We start from the raw sequence: 18,594 nt of genomic DNA, 5'->3' as shown, positions 1-18,594 counted from the left end.
GGTATTTCTCTTGTAGCTGTCTTACCAGAAATATAGCATCAGTGGTGCTTTTCCCCAACACAAACCCAAACTGCATCTCATCTAAACTGACTCTCTCCCTAATTAGTTGGGCTATGACCCTCTCCGTCACCTTCATTACCTGATCCAACAACTTGATACCTCTGTAATTATTTGTATCTAAAGTGTCACCTTTACCTTTGTAGCAGTTGACTATGGTGCTGCTACACCAGTCACTGGGTATGACTCCTTCATGTATCACCTGGTTAACTATACGGGTGACTAGGCTATAACCGACACTGCCAGATATTTTGAGCATCTCTGCAGGGATTCCTGATGGGCCGGGGACTTTCCCTGTCTTCATACCCTTAATTGCTTTATCTACCAAGGTACTGTCAATCTGGATAGCTGTTGGGTTGACATTCGGCAGACTTTCTTTCTCCCATTCATTCTCTTTATTGAGCAACCTTTCATAGTGGCATCTCCAAACCTCTCTCTTTGCAGCCTCCTTTAATGCAAGTGAACCATCATCCATGTGGACACATTTTTCTCCTACGACATCATGATTCTCTCTCACACACTGTCTTGCAACACGAAATACCTCAAGCCTTTGGTCCTCACAGTGCAGAACATTGGCAAATTTTTTCTTATCTGCTTCCCTTCTGGCTAAATAAACCTGTCTCCTAGCTTCCCTTCTGGCAGTCTCATACAATTCCCTGCTACCACCGTACTTCCAAGACTGTTTCTTTTCTCTAATAGCCCTGTCACAACATTGTTCCACCACGACGTTACTTTGGGTCAAGAGGGGACTTTGCACCATCCACAGATCTGGTTAGTGGCCCTCAGCAGGTTGTCTCATAGAAACCTCCAGTTGTCTTCCACATCATGTGATGCTATATCTCCTTCTATTTCATCAAAGGCTTTGAGTAATACGTCTCTAAATCTCTGTCCATTCGCGGGATCTTTAAGCTTCCAGACCCTTCTCCTCCATGCTGGTCATCTTCTGGGCATCCATTTAGCCCATCGGTTTCATATCTAGTGTGAACTAGATATATCTTCAGTTTCTCTAAATGATAACTGTTCTCAGCAAAGAATGTTTTGTTAAAACACAAGAACGCATGGTGATAGTTGAAGATATATTCGTCTGAAAAAATTTTAGCCGGGCGAGTTGTCTTCTTTCACTAGATAGCTAGGTTTTCCAATTTTGAAGTAAAAATTTCCGAAAATGTTAACAACTCCCCACGGCTTCCATCCTGGAGTTCAGGTAGCTGGAGATGGCTAAGGCATCATCTCAATATAAGCCGAAGTGGACAGAGGAGAATTTATTACCTAGGGTGTCCAGAATGTAAAACCCTATAAGGTCGCAAATATCAGTGCTGTCATATGCCCCCATCGCGATGTCGAAGGAGCCTTCAGAGTCAGTTCATTTGACTCAGGTTGAATCCTGGTTGAACAGTAGCATTTTCCTAGCGTGCATAATTATATCTATTTCTCTATCACTTATGTCGGTAATTCGTCTCGTATATACTAATGCCCTATCAAGTAACATTTTTGATATCGATGGATAAATGTCTACTATATCGAATCGTATGAACTTTGCTCTAAAAGTGCTTCGTTTGGTCTCAAAGCAATGTAACACCTCGATTGTGTTATGCCATAAAAAGAAATTAGATACCTTCTTTATGTCTTGTGTTTTTAAAAAACATTCTTTGCTGAGAACAGTTATCATTTAGAGAAACTAAGGATTTGCTTAGTTCATGCTAGATATGAAGCCAATGGTTTTTTTCTCTAAAACTGTTACTTTACACATACAGAAATAAATAACTGCGCTATATTTTATAGGGTATGTTCTTCTTCTAATTTATGATCTTATAATGAAGATATATATATATATTTATTTATTTATTTATGGCTGTGGTCATGCTGGAGCACCATATACACACACATACATATACCTTATGAGTGATAGTGGTTGATGGAAACTAGAAAAATTCTTCATATAATATATGAGTGTAATTGTTTACTTTCTGCATCTTTGCATTAAAAGCATTGAGCCAAAAACAGTGGCACTTACAAATCATCTCATTTTCTGCTTATAAATCATAGCCTTGTACTTTCAAAAATGAATGGAATTAAAAAAAAAACAATCCATTATTTGAAAAATAGTTACAGGTTAGTCACAGGAAGAACATCCAACTGTAAGCCAATGCCTCAACATAATCATCTAGCTCCCAATTTATAAGCAAGTGCAAGGAGTTTTAAAATTATGTCCGCTTAGTCATTTTGCTTCTACATGATATAATGTATATATTTATGTATGTGTAAAGTAAACAGGAATTCCATTTCCGTACCGTACTTTCACTCTGCCTCTCAATTGACTGTACTGAATCAATGGATTGATATACAATACAATGACAGTTAATTTATAAATTGGGGTTACTGTGTTTGCAAGTGATCACATACTTATTGAAGTCAGCTCTCATTTATTGTGCATCAAGTGTGTCATCTTTGAAACGTGAAATAATTTAAGCATTTGATGTCGGCAAGTTGAAATAAGTTCACATCTTTTGTTTAGGATTTGAGTGGTGTGGTGTGGTGTGGTGTAGGTGATGTGAAGTTCCTTTGTTGCAGAAGTTGCTAGTTGCAGAGCTTCAATCTGTTCCTAATTACTAGTCCCTTATCTAATAATGTAACATAATATATATAATTAATTTATTAAATATTGATAGTAGTATTTTAATAAGGGAGACAATTCTGGACATAAAATGAATATTGGTGAGGGAAGCAGTATTAATACTGATTGGCAATCTATGTATCTTATTTAATGTAGATCTATTATTAGAATACCAAATACTGTGCATACAGACACAATGCTAAGGACACAGACATATAATGTTAACAGATGAGAACCATCTGGCATGGACACTGAAAAAGCTAGATCACATGATTTCAACATACTGCATTTCCTCAGTGACAGGTGTCCACTCACTTTATACTAGCCAAACCTTACTGTTAATGATATATAGAATAACTCTGAATTTTCAGTCACTGATGTCACATGTGGCCAGTAGGCTTATTGAAAAATAAATATTCGCAATGGAGGTAGTATTAATATGGGACTTATTAATTCTGGACATGATTTTGAGTTTTATTAGAGCTCATCAAAGTTTAGACTTGGTAATTTATAATTGAATATGTCTTGTTATATCTCAAAGAAATTTACAAAGGGGCTGAATTTTTAATGAAACCTCAAGTATTTTATATTTCAGCTTTATCTCTTATTAACGTATAATTTTAAATTATTTCATTTTTTTATTTTTCAGCATTAATATTAAATTCATGTGTGTTTAATTATAGCATTGTCTTTCAGCTTCTAAATGTTTTCCATATCACAACAGATTGTTAAAACTATTGTTGTTGTTTTTACCTTCTGTTACATTCTGAGTTCAAATGTCACCACAGTCAACTTTACCTTTCATCCTTTAGGGGTCAATAAAATAAAGTATCATTTAAGTACTGGTGTCTACGTAATCAAATTATCCCCACCCCATCAAAATTACTGGCCTTGTGCCAAAAGAAATATTATGATTTTATTATTATTATTATTATTATTATTATTATTATTATTATTATTATTATTATTAATTAATTAATTAATTAATTAATTAATTAAAGCAGTAAGCTGGCAGAATCATTAGCACGCCAGACAAAATGCTTAGTGGTATTTTATCTGTTTTTACATTCTAAGTTCAAATTCCATCCAGGTTGACTTTGCATTTCATCCTCTCAGGGTCAATTAAATCAGTACCAGTTGAACACTGGGGTCAATGTAATCCACTATCCCCCCTCCTCCAAAGTATCATGCCTTTTGCTTACAGTAGAAAGAATTATTATTTTTTGCAGAGTTATTTATTTTGTTAGTTTTTCTTCCCATGGTCTTTCATTTCATTTCATTTTACTTTTTTGTATGTGTGTCTCTCTCTCCCTAATCAGGCAATGTTCAGAATGTGCCAGCTCAAGTAGTGATGTTTCAGAAGAAACTGGAGTTGACGTTGACGCTCCTCGTAAACTACGTGAAAAGATCAAGGAACCAATAAAGTTTGAGCAGTTACAATTAGATATAAAATCAGTAAGTATTATTATTAGTTTTCTTTTTCTCTGTCATCATCCTCCTCATCATCATCAGTAGTAGTAGTAGTAGTAGTAGTAGTTGAACACTGCTGTTGATGTAATCAATTTACCCCTTCCTTGAACTTGCTGGCTTTGCGCCAAAATTTGAAACCGTTATCATCATCATCATTATTATTATTATTGAATGAGAGAGCAATGCATGCCATCAAAGTGACACTGGGGTAAAATATACAAAGCCCAATATACTCATCATGACTACCCATCTGATAAGGGTACACCAGGCACATGCATTACAACCATATGTGCGTGACATGATCTCATATCAAGATAAACAGCACATGACCTTGCAGGTGGGGCCCAGTTAGAATTTTCTTCGGATCAAGTAGCCCATCCCGCTGAAAAAGTCCCTGAATAAAGGTTGTTTAAGGATGTTGAACAAAACACCCATGTTTCCAGAGTTGAATTATCCAAACCCCAAAAGAATTCCTCTCAACACATGGCTATGATGCTCTCCCACTACTTCTGCTCGTGATCAGAGATACACATATCGTCAGCCACCAAGAGATATGCTCAACTGGTTAAGGTTAAATAACTGACAAGCATATCTGTGGTATTGAACAGAATATTTGCTGTAGCCCATCTTTTATACCAATACTGAACAATGTACATAACACTTCCAATCAGTTAAGATGAGAAGCCATGAAAGCCACTGCCTGGTACTGCATCAGGGCATTTATTATTATTATTATTATTATTATTATTAAAGGCAGCAAGTTGGCAGAAGTGTTAGCACACTGGGCAAAATGCTTAGTGACATTTCATACATCTCTACATTCTGAATTCAAATTCTGTCGAGAATGGCTTTGTCTTTCATCCTTTTGGGGTAAAAAAAATAAGCACCAGTTGAACATTGGGATTGATGTAATTGGCTTACCCCATCCCCCGAACTTACTGGTCTTGTATCAAAATTTCAAATTGTTGTTACTGTTGTAATTATTATTATCATTATTATTATTATTATTATTATTATTATTGTTGTTGTTGTTGTTGTGAGGAACTGGCAGAATCATTAGCACGCCGGGCAAAATGCTTAGCAGCTTTACATTGTGAGTTCAAATTCTGCCTTGGTCAATTTAACCTTTCATTCTCTTGACTTCGATAAAAAGCTGGCATGAGTTGGCCAGTTTGACAGGATCTAGTAATCCACAGGGCCACATCAAGCTCCAGTGTCAGCTTGGGCATGGTTTTCATGGTTGGATGCCCTTTTTAAAGGCAACAACTTCACAGTGTGTAGTGGGTGCTTTTTTCATGCCACCAGCCCTAGTGAGGTTGCCAAGTAACTTGCAAGAAAGAAAAGAACAGGATGAAGGAAAAATGAAGAAGCCTCTTTGACTAAATGGGGAGGGGTGTCTGTGAGAGGGGGAAGAGAGACAGTGGTTCTATGCCATGTGTCGAAAGGCTAAAATCTGTTTGGAGACAAGCTCAGATGTCTTTCTATGCAGGAAATACAAGTCTACCACACATATTATATAAGGGTTAGTGGGAGTTGCTGGTGTGAGAGGAGAATAAGAGATTGGGGGGGGGGGTAGAGGTGAATGTAGTGAGTGATGAACAAGGGTGGAGGTGTGGTTGATGGGAGATATTAGTATAGAGAGGGGTCAGGTGAGATATACAGAAGTGGCTTGGGAAGGAGAATAGATCAGAAAGTAGTGACATGATGTGCAAGGTTTAGAAGCAGTAGGAAGGGAGATGTAGAGGTACATAGGGTGGGTGCTTTAGTAAATGGGGTGAGTTAGCAGATATTAGAGGGTATTGAGTATGAAAGCAGATGTTAAGAAGGAGTATGATAGAAAAGAGAGAGAGAACTAGCTGAAGGCACAGAAAGGTGGTGGGCAAGGATGATAATGAAAAATGGAAGTGATTCCAGGAATGAGGGAAGGTTACTGAAACCAAAAAGAAAGTGGGGAGGGGATTGTAATATGTGCTAATTCTGCTCTCAAGTGATTGCAGCAGCCAAGTAGTACCATAGATAGAGGAGTGATGGTTGTTAGAGGATGAGATGTGGGAAATGCTTGATGGAACATAGAGAAAGGAGGTACATGGTCCTGAAAGGTTGTTTTAGAACATCATTTTTGCTGTAATGAATGGGTCTCCTCAAGTACAGCAAGCTGTCAATCATCTGAGTCTCCTCTTTAAGGTTCAGTATCTTGAGATCAGTCTTCACTAGTTCCTTCCATGTCTTCCTGGGTCCCCCTTTTCCTGAAATTCCAACCACTTTATGTAGCTGTTCTCATCCATACACATCGCATGGCCAAACCAGCATTGTCTTCTCTCTTGCATACTATATCAGATTCCTCTTGCACCTAATTTTTCTCTCAATACATTAGCATTTAGTGGTAATTGCATACTGTTATTGCACATCCACCATAGCATATTAGCTTCATTCCTCTCTAGTCTTAAGTCCTCTGCATTCAGGATCCGCATCTCACTACTGTGTAGCATTGTTGTTCATACACAAGCATCATACGATCTGCTTTTCACTCATCAGGAGAGACTTTTTGTTACCAACAGAGAGAGGTAACAGCTCACTGAACTTGCTCCAGCTTGTTCTTATTCTAGCAGCTATACTTTTGGAATGCCCTCCTCCACTGCTAATTAGGTCAGCTAAGTAACAGAAACTATTGACTTCCTTTAGGGATCCTTCAGAGCTTTTGAATAAAATCAATTTCCCATGTATCCCTAGTGTTTATGGTTCCTCTGCATCTTTCCACATACAAACACTACTTTCTCTATTAACCTTCCTGTGATTCTTCTTATGTGTCCATAGCTTGCACTGGGTACACTGTATAGAGTTCCTACCCACACCATTCCTACATATCAAGCAAGGCAATTTACCTGAAGGGAGTAGAGTTCTGTTTGTTTTCTTGCTTACTATAACTTGAGTGCGCTTTTTCCTGTTTTCCTTTGTTCTCCTCCCTACTGTACTACATTTGTATTATTATATAACAACTAATCATCATCATTATTATTATTATTACTATTATTATTCAAAAGTTAGAAGATACTTGCTTTCATGACAGTATCATTTATAGAAACATTTCCAGCTTCTTCTAAATGTATATGTATATCACTTGATTGTAAATAATTCCCTATCTTTTTTATTCACATATTTTTTTCTTTGTAAGTTCACAGAAAAAAATCTAAAAAAAAAAACTACAATAGCAGCTGATACACAAGGTAAAAACTTATATTAAAATCATGGAATTATTGATACCTTCATATTGAATGACCAACAAAAACCATTTAATTTCTCTCAGACAAATCTCCTGTGGATAGTGTCTTGTAATATTTTTGTTTGTTGTGTTTTACTTCACTTTAATAGGAAAAGCGTCTACGGAATCGATCAAATTCTAAACAGAAAAAGGGAAAGAAACGGAAGTCTATGAAACTAGAAAAGGTTGGCAAACGAGAAGAGAATGAAGATTCTGAAGAAGTCATGGAACTCTGATTCATTTCTCTCAATTTGTTGTAACTAATTACAATGGTTACATTGTAATTATCATATCACCATGCAGCTTACAAACACTAGTGACTGGATAATTTTTCTTCAATTAAAAAAAAAAAGAAAAAAAAAAAAAGAATTTGCTATGAATTAGTTTTTAATTTACATTTAAAATATTTAAATGAAGATTAATTTCCTGAAAATGAAATGTGTATTTATTGTTCTATGATGTGTTTTGTGAATTTTTGTTAAATTCTGGGCTAAAATTAAACGAGTCAATCAACTGTTTTAGCTCAGAAATGTTAAATTTAGTTGATCACCAGTGTCCTTCAAAGCAATTTTAAAATGTACAATATGATTGATTAAAGATTAGTCAAACAATTAAAATTTCAACAAGGTGATCATAATAATCATTGAAGTAAATTTCTCATGGTAAAGTCAGTGTTCCAGAGAAACGTTTTTTTTTTTCTCTTTAATCCTTTTGTTACCATATTTCTGTAGAAATTCAGTGCTTTTGTTTTAATCAATTTTGAAACTAATGGAGAATTTAGTATAATAACTTTGTCTTTACTAATCTGTTGTTTGGAACAAATTATTATAAAATTTTGATGGGCGGTTCTAATTTAGATCATTTACGGAGTTTATGTCATAAAATCAGGGGTGGTCTTGCAGGTTGATATGAAAAGGGTTAATTTCTTGCTCAAATATCTAAAGATCCTTCACCATTTTATTCCTTTAGAATTGAAATAAAATGTTGAAATATAAAGACAAAAACTAATCCATTGATTACACTGGTGGTCAACAGAATTGTTATATAAATGCTTAATAGGATTTGAAGGTTTCATTCTTTTTCTTAGCTAACCCAGGCTTGCTAAAAATCTGCAGGAATACAGCATTTCTGCTCATGTCTGATTTAACTATTTTATTTCAAGTCTTCTTCAGTCTACCTCTTCTCAGAGTACCATCCACAACCAGTGCAGCCAACTTCCTTCCTTACTTTGACAATGCTTATCATCCTCAGTTCCTTAAAATAGACCCCTTTGGTCAAAAATAACCATGGGGATGCACCTAGAAAGTTCTCCTCAATGGCACAAATCTGGACAAGGTTGTTTATAGAAGACTAGCAGTCACCCATGCATACCAATCACCCCTCTCCATGCCACCGATGTTATCCAAGGGAAAGGCAAAGCCTGATACTGCTTGGCACCAGTGACATTGCAACTCATTTCTGCAGCTGAGTGAACTGGAGCTATATGAAATAAAGTGTCTTGCTCACAAACAACATAGAGCCCAGTCCAGGAATCGAACTCACTACCTCATGATTGTGAGCCCAACAATAACTGCTGAGCCATGTGCCTTTACTACTTTCTAATTACTGTATTTAGTACCAATGTTTCAATGTGATATAGCACCACATTTCTTATATATGCTTCTGCCATCTGCAAGAAAGTAACCTATTCAGGAGCCCTGGTTGCTTCCACTTGCAGGGGAACCAGAGTCCAGTAAAACAACCTCTTTGGGAGGCTATCTATCTGTAGTATTGTTAATGCTATTAATCCCTCAGGTCAAGTTCTCAGTTAGAGAGTCCATGATGTCCTAACACATTGTTTCTAACTGCATCTTACCTTGTAAAAAAAACAGGGCCCATGAATAATGCCTCTGGTGGTTGTCCTATATAATCAGCAGACCTATAAACCCATATTTTCTTCTACTCCAGTTTGTGAATGGTAACCCAAGAGGCCTCCCCATACTCACTGACTTCAGTTGGGCTACTTACGAGAAGTCTTGTTCAAAAGACACTTCCACTGGTCTGGTCACACACCTTGTCATCCCTTGTAAATACCTCTGTGATGCATTGTAGTCATTCCATAACTCGCCCTAAGAATATGTGAAGAACAGGATGGGTAGCTGAAAAAAAGATGGCTTACTACAAACAAGTTGGATCTTGAATCAATATCTGATCCTCACATTATATGGTATCTTCTGTTGGAATTGTGACTGGTCAGTGATCTCCAATTCAGATGTCTAGGTTCACTGTGGATGGTTGCCTTTGGTTCACAATGCTGTGGATTCTCTAACCAGAATTCTATTCCTCTTAGATGAATGCCTGACACAAATCGTCCACTTTTCTATGCTTGCAGATTTTTTTTGGCCAGATGCCCTTCTTTTCCAAGCAAAGTAATATTTCCTCTTTGGTCAGACATGTTTATGCAGAATGTTGGAAATGAAATGCTTGTATGACAATTGTATTCATTTACAACTATCACATGATGTCAAGACAAGGAAACACAAATGTACATACATATACTTTTATATGACAGGCTTCTTTCAGTTTCCATCTGTCAAATCCACTTATAAAGCTTTGGTTGACTCGGGGCTATTGTAGAACCTAGCCTAGATAGCGAGACTGCACCTGAAACCTTGTGGTTAGGAAGCAAACTTCTCAACCACACAAATACAAACATTCAATTACTTATAAGTAATTGAAGTCAATAGCACCAATTCATGAGTTTCAGTTTCTGTTTTTTTCCTGACAAATATGACCAATAAAACCAAAGTCTATTGGATAATTCTCCTTCTTGACACAAACATCGTTTGACATTTATCTAACATGAACCATACCTGCCACTTCTTACTAACATAAAATTCTTTTTTTTTTTCAAGAAAAAAAAAAAAAAAAAAAAAAAAAAAAAACCTAATTCTCTCTCTTAACTCATCCCTGGTACCCAGGCTACTTTGTATTTAAACTTTGCTCTGATAGGTAATGTTAATACAAATGTAGAGTCCACCAGTGGGACCGAACCTGAAACCATGCTGCTGGGAAGCAAACTACTTCACCATAGCCACACCTGCACCAATTACTTACACCAAATGTATTTCAACCTAACAGATTCAAAATATCTAAGCACTGGAAACTCAACATCAGCTCCATTGGCTTCACTAGTCAGGTACAGCTGCAACCCAGCTAGATAAGAAAAACAATCAAACCATATATATATTGTATAACCAACACCAAAAATAACCATTACTGATTATGTCACCTGACAAGTCTGACCAACAAATGCATAACATTATTTCTGCAAAAGTAATCTACATTAGATTATCTTTGCTGTAATTCTAGAATGTAACTTCATAGAAATATCTATGTGTATTCTTTTCTTATAGACATCTCCCTGCAAACAGGCAAGAGAAACAGCAATCACAGTAGTAGTGATGCAACACTGAAATTATTGTCTGAATATATAGATTTTTTTTTTTTTAATTTTGCTTTATGAAAGTTTCACAGAACTCAGGACAGCAGTAATGTAGAAGAATGTTCGTGGATTGATGTAAATGTTAACATAAGTAAAAATTTTAGACTGAAGCAAATAGGTAAATGGTTTGCATTCTGTTAGTAAAACCTATATTTCTTTTTGTCTCAAAATGGTGTTTATGACAGACATTGCACTCAAGATTAGTTGAAAAGAATGCAATACCAAGTGATACAGGGGAGGTGGTTTAAAAAGGAAAACTTGCATTGAACTATACTTACTCCAAAACAGTTTGAATTTTAAACTTATGCTAATGCAACATTTGTTTTTAAGGTAAGGCTGTGCAACAGAATTCTCATCCTTAACCCACTTTAAATTTGTGATCATTTTACAGCTAGAGTGGCTGTAAAATGAAAGGAGAAATTATTAATTAAATAAAAATCTAGTTATATCATTAGTGGCAACAGACATTAAATTCAGTTGTCAATGCATTTCCTACACAATTGTTTAGGAATAATCCTGGCCCCCAACCCTTGAGCTTTAAAATAGAAAAAAAAAAAAGTAGTGGAGTAGTTAGAAAGGATACTTCACAACCATGCTAGTGAGTGGCACCTTGGATAAGTGACTAATAGGGCTTGAGTTGAATTGTACTAAAACCATTGAGTTGATATTTATTGCCGAAAGGGAAGTAACTCTTAAAAATGGGAGGATGGAATGTAACCAGTTAAGATAAAGAGATGGGTAATGGACAGGCAAGTTGATATAATTAAACAAAACTCTTGAAAACAGTGTCCCAGCCTTATCACTGGTTCTATGACTGAAACCAGCAAAAGCAGAGTATAAAAAAAAAAATATATATATATATATATATACAACTGGCTTCTTTCAGTTTCTGTTTACCAAATCCACTCACAAGTCTTTGTTCAACCTGAGGCTATAGAGGATACCTGCCCAGGGTGCCATGCAGTTGGACTGAACCCAGAACCATGTGGTTAGGAAACTTCTTACCATACAACCATACCAGCATCTTTATGTTCAAGAAAGATATGTGAAAATACCAGGAAGGCAATGCTGAAGTTGCAAGCACATTGGGATGAATAAAAAGGTAGATGGCATGCAACTTCATGGTTGCTTAGCAACATTAACAACAGTTAGATCTCTCAAATTATATTCAATTGATCTGTGGCTAAGCAATTTCTTTTTTCTTTAAAGAAAATTACAAGTTCCTGTTCTGGTTAAAAAAAAAAGGGGGCAGGGTGTTTGAGGGAGCTAAAACACAAAAAATTCTTAACCGGTGCTTATCATCCATTTGACCCATAAAAGTGAAATAGAAACAGCATGTCACTAAAAAAGGGAATTGATATACTGACAGATAGAACAGAAAAATAATAGAACTTGAAATCAAAGTGCAAGTATTAAAAGCCAGGCATAAACAAATATTGTTACTTAATGAATACAGCAAATGGGAATGGTTGTATAAAAAAAAAAAAACCTTCAGCAGAGGAAATATTTTTCATGAGTAGATCACTAAGAGGGGTGGGTGATGAAACCATCATTTTAACCATTTAGCATTCAGATTACTGTCAAATATGATGCTTATTTATGTACATTGTTCTGAACTAAGCATGCATTATCTCATAGCTTCAAGCTTTTAATGATGTGATTAGTTTAGGGTGGGTGTGAGAAGGTTGGATCTGGCCAGTTTGAACATAAAACAGGCAGAGTATTTAGGCCAGATATGGCCAGTTTAAAGGTTAAAATCTACTTTTCAATACTCACATGAATTGGATGGATTTAGTTGAAGTGAACTTTCTAGTGGGATGCCCTTCCTGTCACTAATCTGCACCCATTTCCAAGTAGGGTGATATTTCCCCATGAACAGATATATCTTCACAGAATACGGGAAATGAAGGACACTCGTTTACAGCTATCACACTATGTCAAGGCAAGGAGACAGTAATATATACATACACAAATATGACGGACTTCTTTCAATTTCCATCTACCAAAACCACCCACAAGGATTTGGTTGGTCTGGGGACAAACAGTGACTGAACTGGGAATTGTGTTGCCGGGAAACAAACTTTCTACCACACAGCCATGCCTGCACCTATTTCAATACTAGCCTCAAATCACTACATTTCCTACATCACCAATCCAACCACCCTTTTAATTTACCCTCTCAAACCTGGGATCCTGAATCAAAAAATAAATATTTGCATATACAGCTCAAGAGTAATGATTACAAACAAACAAATGAAAAGTCACACAAAAAAAAAAAAAAAAAATTTAGAATAAGAGATCTTTCTGTCAACTACCATATTTGTTCACTTGAATTGTTACTTTCATCATGTACACCAGTTTGAATCACTCCCATTGCCAGCGTAAGTGTAAACTCTTCCTCCGAAGAATATCCTCAACTGCAGAATCCAGGCTTTGTTAGTTTACAAGAGAAAGTGCTGGGTTCATCACATATCGTTTTTTTTTCTTCACAATTAAAAACAAAAGCAAACAACACCTATGAGTTAGAAACAAACACACTTGACGACAAAGCTGCAAGTTGATTTTAGTATTTTACCATCGTTTTCTGTGCACATTGATCATTACTGCTTTAGTGGGAATTTGGTACAGAAGACAATTAAGCCATTCCTGCCATGGCTTGACAGGGTTAATCATCATCATCATCGTCCGCTTTCCATGCTAGCATGGGTTGGACGATTTGACTGAGGACTGGTGAAACCGGATGGCTACACCAGCCTCCAATCTGATTTGGCAGAGTTTCTACAGCTGGATGCCCTTCCTAACGCCAACCACTCAGAGTGTAGTGGGTGCTTTTACGTGTCACCCGCACGTTAATGTTCATATTAAAATAAATTCATTATCACATGAATGGTTACACAAAATTTCATTTGGGATTTTTTTTTTTTTTCACCATTCTGAGCAACAGAAAAAAAAAAGGGTGGGGATACCAAATTTTTGTAAATGCAATACATTTTGATTATGGCAGCCATAAAAGGCTAAAAAAAAAAAAATTTAGATTTTAAAAAATAAGCACAAAAAAATGTCAATAATTCTACACTAGTAAATTCTAAGATGATTGATGAACAGATAATTGTTTTAGGCCCTCATTAGTTTTGATCAGTCCTTGTCAGAGTGGTTGGTGCCACCAGAGCCTGGTAGGAAAGTGGAAACTTTTATATAATAGTATTGGGAGTCAAAAAGAGTGGGTGATAAGTTCATCTTTTAACTGCCTTAAATTTCAAAATTATTTGGCATTTTTATTGAATATAGATTATCATCATCGTTTAATGTCCGCTTTCCATGCTGGCATGGATTGGACGGTTTGACTGAGAGCTAGCAAGCCAGAAGGCTGCACCAAGCTCCAATCTTATCTGGCAGAGCTGGATGCCCTGCCTGCCTAACACCAACTACTCCAAGAGTATAGTAGGTACTTTTTATGTGCCACCAGCACAGGAGCCAGTCAAGCAGCACTGGCAATGATCAAACTCGAATAGTACTTTTTTTTACGTGCCATTGGCACAGGACCAGTCATGCGGCACTGGTATCGACCATGTTGGAATGGTGCTTTTTACGCGTCACCGGCACAGGTGCCAATCAGGCGGTACCGTCATCGGCCACGACTTCACTTGACTCAACATGTCTTCAAAAGCGTAGTTTACTGCCCAATGATTGAAAGGTACTCTTTGATAGGCCGGTGATGCTGCACTGGTATACGCCACGGTCTCACTTGGCTTGCTGGGAGTTCTGAAGCACAGCATATCTCCAAAGGTCTCGGTTACTTGTCATTGACTCCATGAGGCCCAAGGATCATCTAATAGTGATAAAAAAATTAAAAAAAGGTGGCAAGTTAAGTTAGCAAAATCATTAGCACAATGGGCAAAATTCTTAGCATTTCGTCCATCCTTATATTCCAAGTTCTGCTGAGGACTTTGCCTCTCAGGATCAATAAAGTACCAGTCGAGTACTGGGGCTGATGTAATCAACTTAGTCCTCAAAATTGCTGGCTTAGTGCCAAAATTTGAAAACAATATTACTGATCAAAATATTGTTCTAACATTCCATATTATATTGACAAATATTTATGTTTCTGCTAGTTTTTAACAGGAATCAACTATGGCTGTGATTGAACAGTTTACTTCCTAACCATATGGTCTTAGGTTCAGTGCCACTGCATGGCCCCTTGAGCAAGTATCTACTATACTCCAGGTCAACAGAAGCCTTCTGCGTTGATGTGATAGATAAACTGAAAGAAGCTGGTCATGTGCCTGTTAGTATCTCCTTGTCTTGGCAACACATACAAGTTGGGAAATTAGTGTTACTGTCATAAAAGTGGTATCCTTTGTTTCCAACCTTCCATGAAAACATGTTCAGCTTGGGTGATATATTACCTCATTTGGCAACAGGAATGACATCTGAAGATAGAGAATCTGAATCAACAAATTCCATCTGAGACATGCAAGTATGGAAAAGTGGACATTAAAACAATGGTGATGTAATTTTGTTGAATTACAGCAAAAATGTCAGGAAAAAAAAAAAAGGTGATAGTTAATTTGAGAAACCCTGGGTTTAAATCATTAAATATATATATATATGCTGAAAAGATGAAATGTAATATGCTTATTATTGTGTCAACCATTTAAAAAAAATAAATAAATAAAGATCATTTAGAAAATTTGCAGGATTATAAAATGTCAAGAATGTGCAATGAGGAAACTTGGCAGTACTGTACAAAGTGACAATGTTGAAGTCAATTGGTTTAAGCATTTGGTATCAACCCACTCAAGGCTGCTCCCGATTCTAAGATAATATACTTTGTTTAATCCCTTAGCATTCAGATTACTCTATTAAATATGATGCCTATATTTATTCACACTGTTTTGAATTAATCATGCATTATCTTGAAGATTTAGGATTTCAATGACGTGTTTGTTTATTTTTAGAATGACATTGTAGAGCAGGCATGAGAGGCCAAATCTGATAGAAAATTTGGGCCAGATAGTGTCATAACACTTTTGATTTAAGCAGGCTCTGATACTATAAAATGCATCATGGAGATGGAAGGGTATGACAAACACTGCAGTAAACTTATGTTTGAGAATTATCATATACCGATCAGGAGTGTTGGGGTAAAAAATTAAGATGTCAGCAAAATTCATGAACAAGGCAATGAAATTCAGAAAAATTATGTAGTTAGGTTAGATTTTACCCTTCAAAAATACTGAGAGAAAAAAAAAAATTTTGTAATAACACAATTTAGGGGATAAAAAAAAAAAGTATAACAATCCAAGCTATTATACAGAACTTTAGTGAAGACGCCTCCCCTTAGAGTGTTGGACTCACAATCATAAGGTCATGGGTTCAATTCCTGGATGGGAAGTGTGTCATGTCCTTGAGCAAGGAATTATGTTACACTGCTCCAGTCTAGTCAAATGAAATGAGTACCAGTTTAATATTGGTGTAGCTAATGGAGCAAGAGGCTCAAGAAGGGACCTATGTCTACTTATGACTACATAGGCACCTAAAAACAATTAGCAAAAGCAAAATACATACTACCAAGTCACTCTCTTACAAGAAATGACTTTAGTTCTGTTAAAAAAAAAAAAAAAAATCTAAACTATAAAGCCAACAATAAATCAATTTCATTATATCCCAAAGTATCAATTATAAACATTGCCATCTTGAAATTGTATACCTAATAATCAATTCAAATTAATTTTATTTGTGATTAAAAAGGAATCTAGTTCAAATATTAGCAAAGTGTATGCAGACAAGACATGTACGCAAATATGCTCATAAAATATATAACCATTATATGGTTATAGAATCTCAAGAGGAAGTAGTATAAATTTATATTACCAGAACAAGGTAAAATAAATGTTCACAGAATACAGGGGCAAAACACAAACTATAAACGGTTTAGTAAAAAGCTGTTGTGCACAAGAATATGGTTTCAGATGGTTCAAACTTATAGAGTAAGATGGACTGAAATGCAGGACAGTATAAGTGTAGAATTAAATTAAAAACCAATGAAAATGAAGAGTTTCACTGACTGAGTTCTGAAGCTATCCTAATTAACCTAATATATAATCAAAATTTCCAATCACATTTAAAATGAGTCGGGTTCAGGACCTTGTAATATCTACAAGCATTGGCATAATAAGCCTAAGTATTATGTGGTACAAGGTTTTAACTTTGCCCACCAAAATTATTAAAATCCTAAATGCAGTTGTATTAAACTATTTTAAAAAATAATAATAGGGTTGATTTACTAGCAAAGCAACTAAAACACTTATAAGATCAAAACAAATATCTAAATCTAAACCTTATCTGTGATATCAAAATTGAGGAAATAAAAAATATGAGAGGGAAAACTAAGAACAAAAATTATGATTTTAATTTTAATTTAATTTAATTAGATTCACATGTTACCTAATACCCAAGTTTTAAGAAATCTGCAACATTAAAAAAGAAAGGAATAAATACTAAAAATAAAGAGAAAAAAAAAGAACATCTAAGAGAATTTAAAATATGATGGATGTTTTAAAAGTTTTCAACTAGACTGACCATTAAAAACAAACAAAAAATAAGCATGTTTGAGATTCTCACAAACTTAACCTTCCAAGAAATTTTATTTAAAAAGGGAGAGAGGGGATGAAAATACTCCATGGTTTGACAAAATATACAAGTCAAGTCTGCAGTTATGGAAAAATACATTTGGTGAAATGGTTACAATTGATTATGGCACTATTGGGGATGAAGGTATTGCTGTATCAAGCAGCATTATTTCTGGGTTTTAAATAAAAAGGGGAAGAAGAAAAAATGATATATAGCACAAAAAAAAAAAACAAAAAAAAAAACAATTTATTTCAAATTTCAGCATAAGTATCACATAGGTGAGAAATCATATCCAAGTTCTGCTTGCTGCCTTGTCTTTGTTGTATGTATGTTTGTATTATTTTCAGATCCCACCCTTCTTTGAAAGTCTCCTCATCCAAGTTCACATCTGCTGAAAAGTTCAAGTCCAAGACCTTAATAACAGGTCAGTTTTAAACATCATTACTGGGAAGCAAAAGGAGGAAATGGCACCCCGACATCCCAGACCAGGCCAATGCTCTAGCTACATAGGAGATATTCACAGAAAGGAGTCACAAGAGCCCTAAGTAAGGCTATTTGCACAAAATGGTGATATCATATGCTAGATGATGATTGGATCCAGATGAGATATTCACAACAGAAAAGATACAGTGGCACTTAGGAAGTGAAAACAATTGACATTTAAACTGCATCGACAGATTCACATTTCAGCAGTTTTTATACAGGAATTTGATATAAAAAGATGGTTTGAAAATGAAGAGAAACAAATTTACAAAAGAAAGAAAGAAAGGAAAAACAAAAAGAATTTCATACAAAATTTTCAATAAGCATTTACAAAAGTCACAAATAGAAACCATTTTTAAAATGATATGGCAAGAGAAAAAAAAAGCTTGTGTAAACTGGAATTCTTTTGATAAGTTAGAATTCAATCAAAAAGCAAATAACCATGAAAATTCCAGTAAGTCAAAAGAGAGAAGGAAAAAAAAAATTAAAATAAACTCAGTCGATAAACTGACCAAGCTAGAAATATTTATTGCTTTTAACCAAAGCATGGTTAAAAGTAAGTCTAGGAGTTCCAATGGAGAATTTTCAAAATAT

At 35.5% G+C, this 18,594-nt stretch overlaps 1 protein-coding gene across 1 annotated transcript in view; it reads left to right on the top strand.

The window, feature by feature from the left end:
- LOC106872116 (PHD finger protein 14) overlaps window positions 1-7,856 on the top strand; it is a 61,742-nt gene extending 53,886 nt beyond the window's left edge. Inside the window, exons 19-20 of the mRNA XM_052967667.1 lie at window positions 3,991-4,126; window positions 7,511-7,856. Coding sequence (XP_052823627.1) covers window positions 3,991-4,126; window positions 7,511-7,636 — 262 coding nt within the window. The 3' untranslated portion in view covers window positions 7,637-7,856. The remainder of the gene's footprint in view (window positions 1-3,990; window positions 4,127-7,510) is intronic.
- The last annotated feature ends 10,738 nt before the right edge of the window (window positions 7,857-18,594 follow it).

This window comes from Octopus bimaculoides, chromosome 4 (genome assembly GCF_001194135.2).
Source record: "Octopus bimaculoides isolate UCB-OBI-ISO-001 chromosome 4, ASM119413v2, whole genome shotgun sequence".
NCBI lineage: Eukaryota > Metazoa > Mollusca > Cephalopoda > Octopoda > Octopodidae > Octopus > Octopus bimaculoides.
Note: the sequence above shows the minus strand (reverse complement) of the source record. Positions and strands in the feature narration are given on the sequence as shown.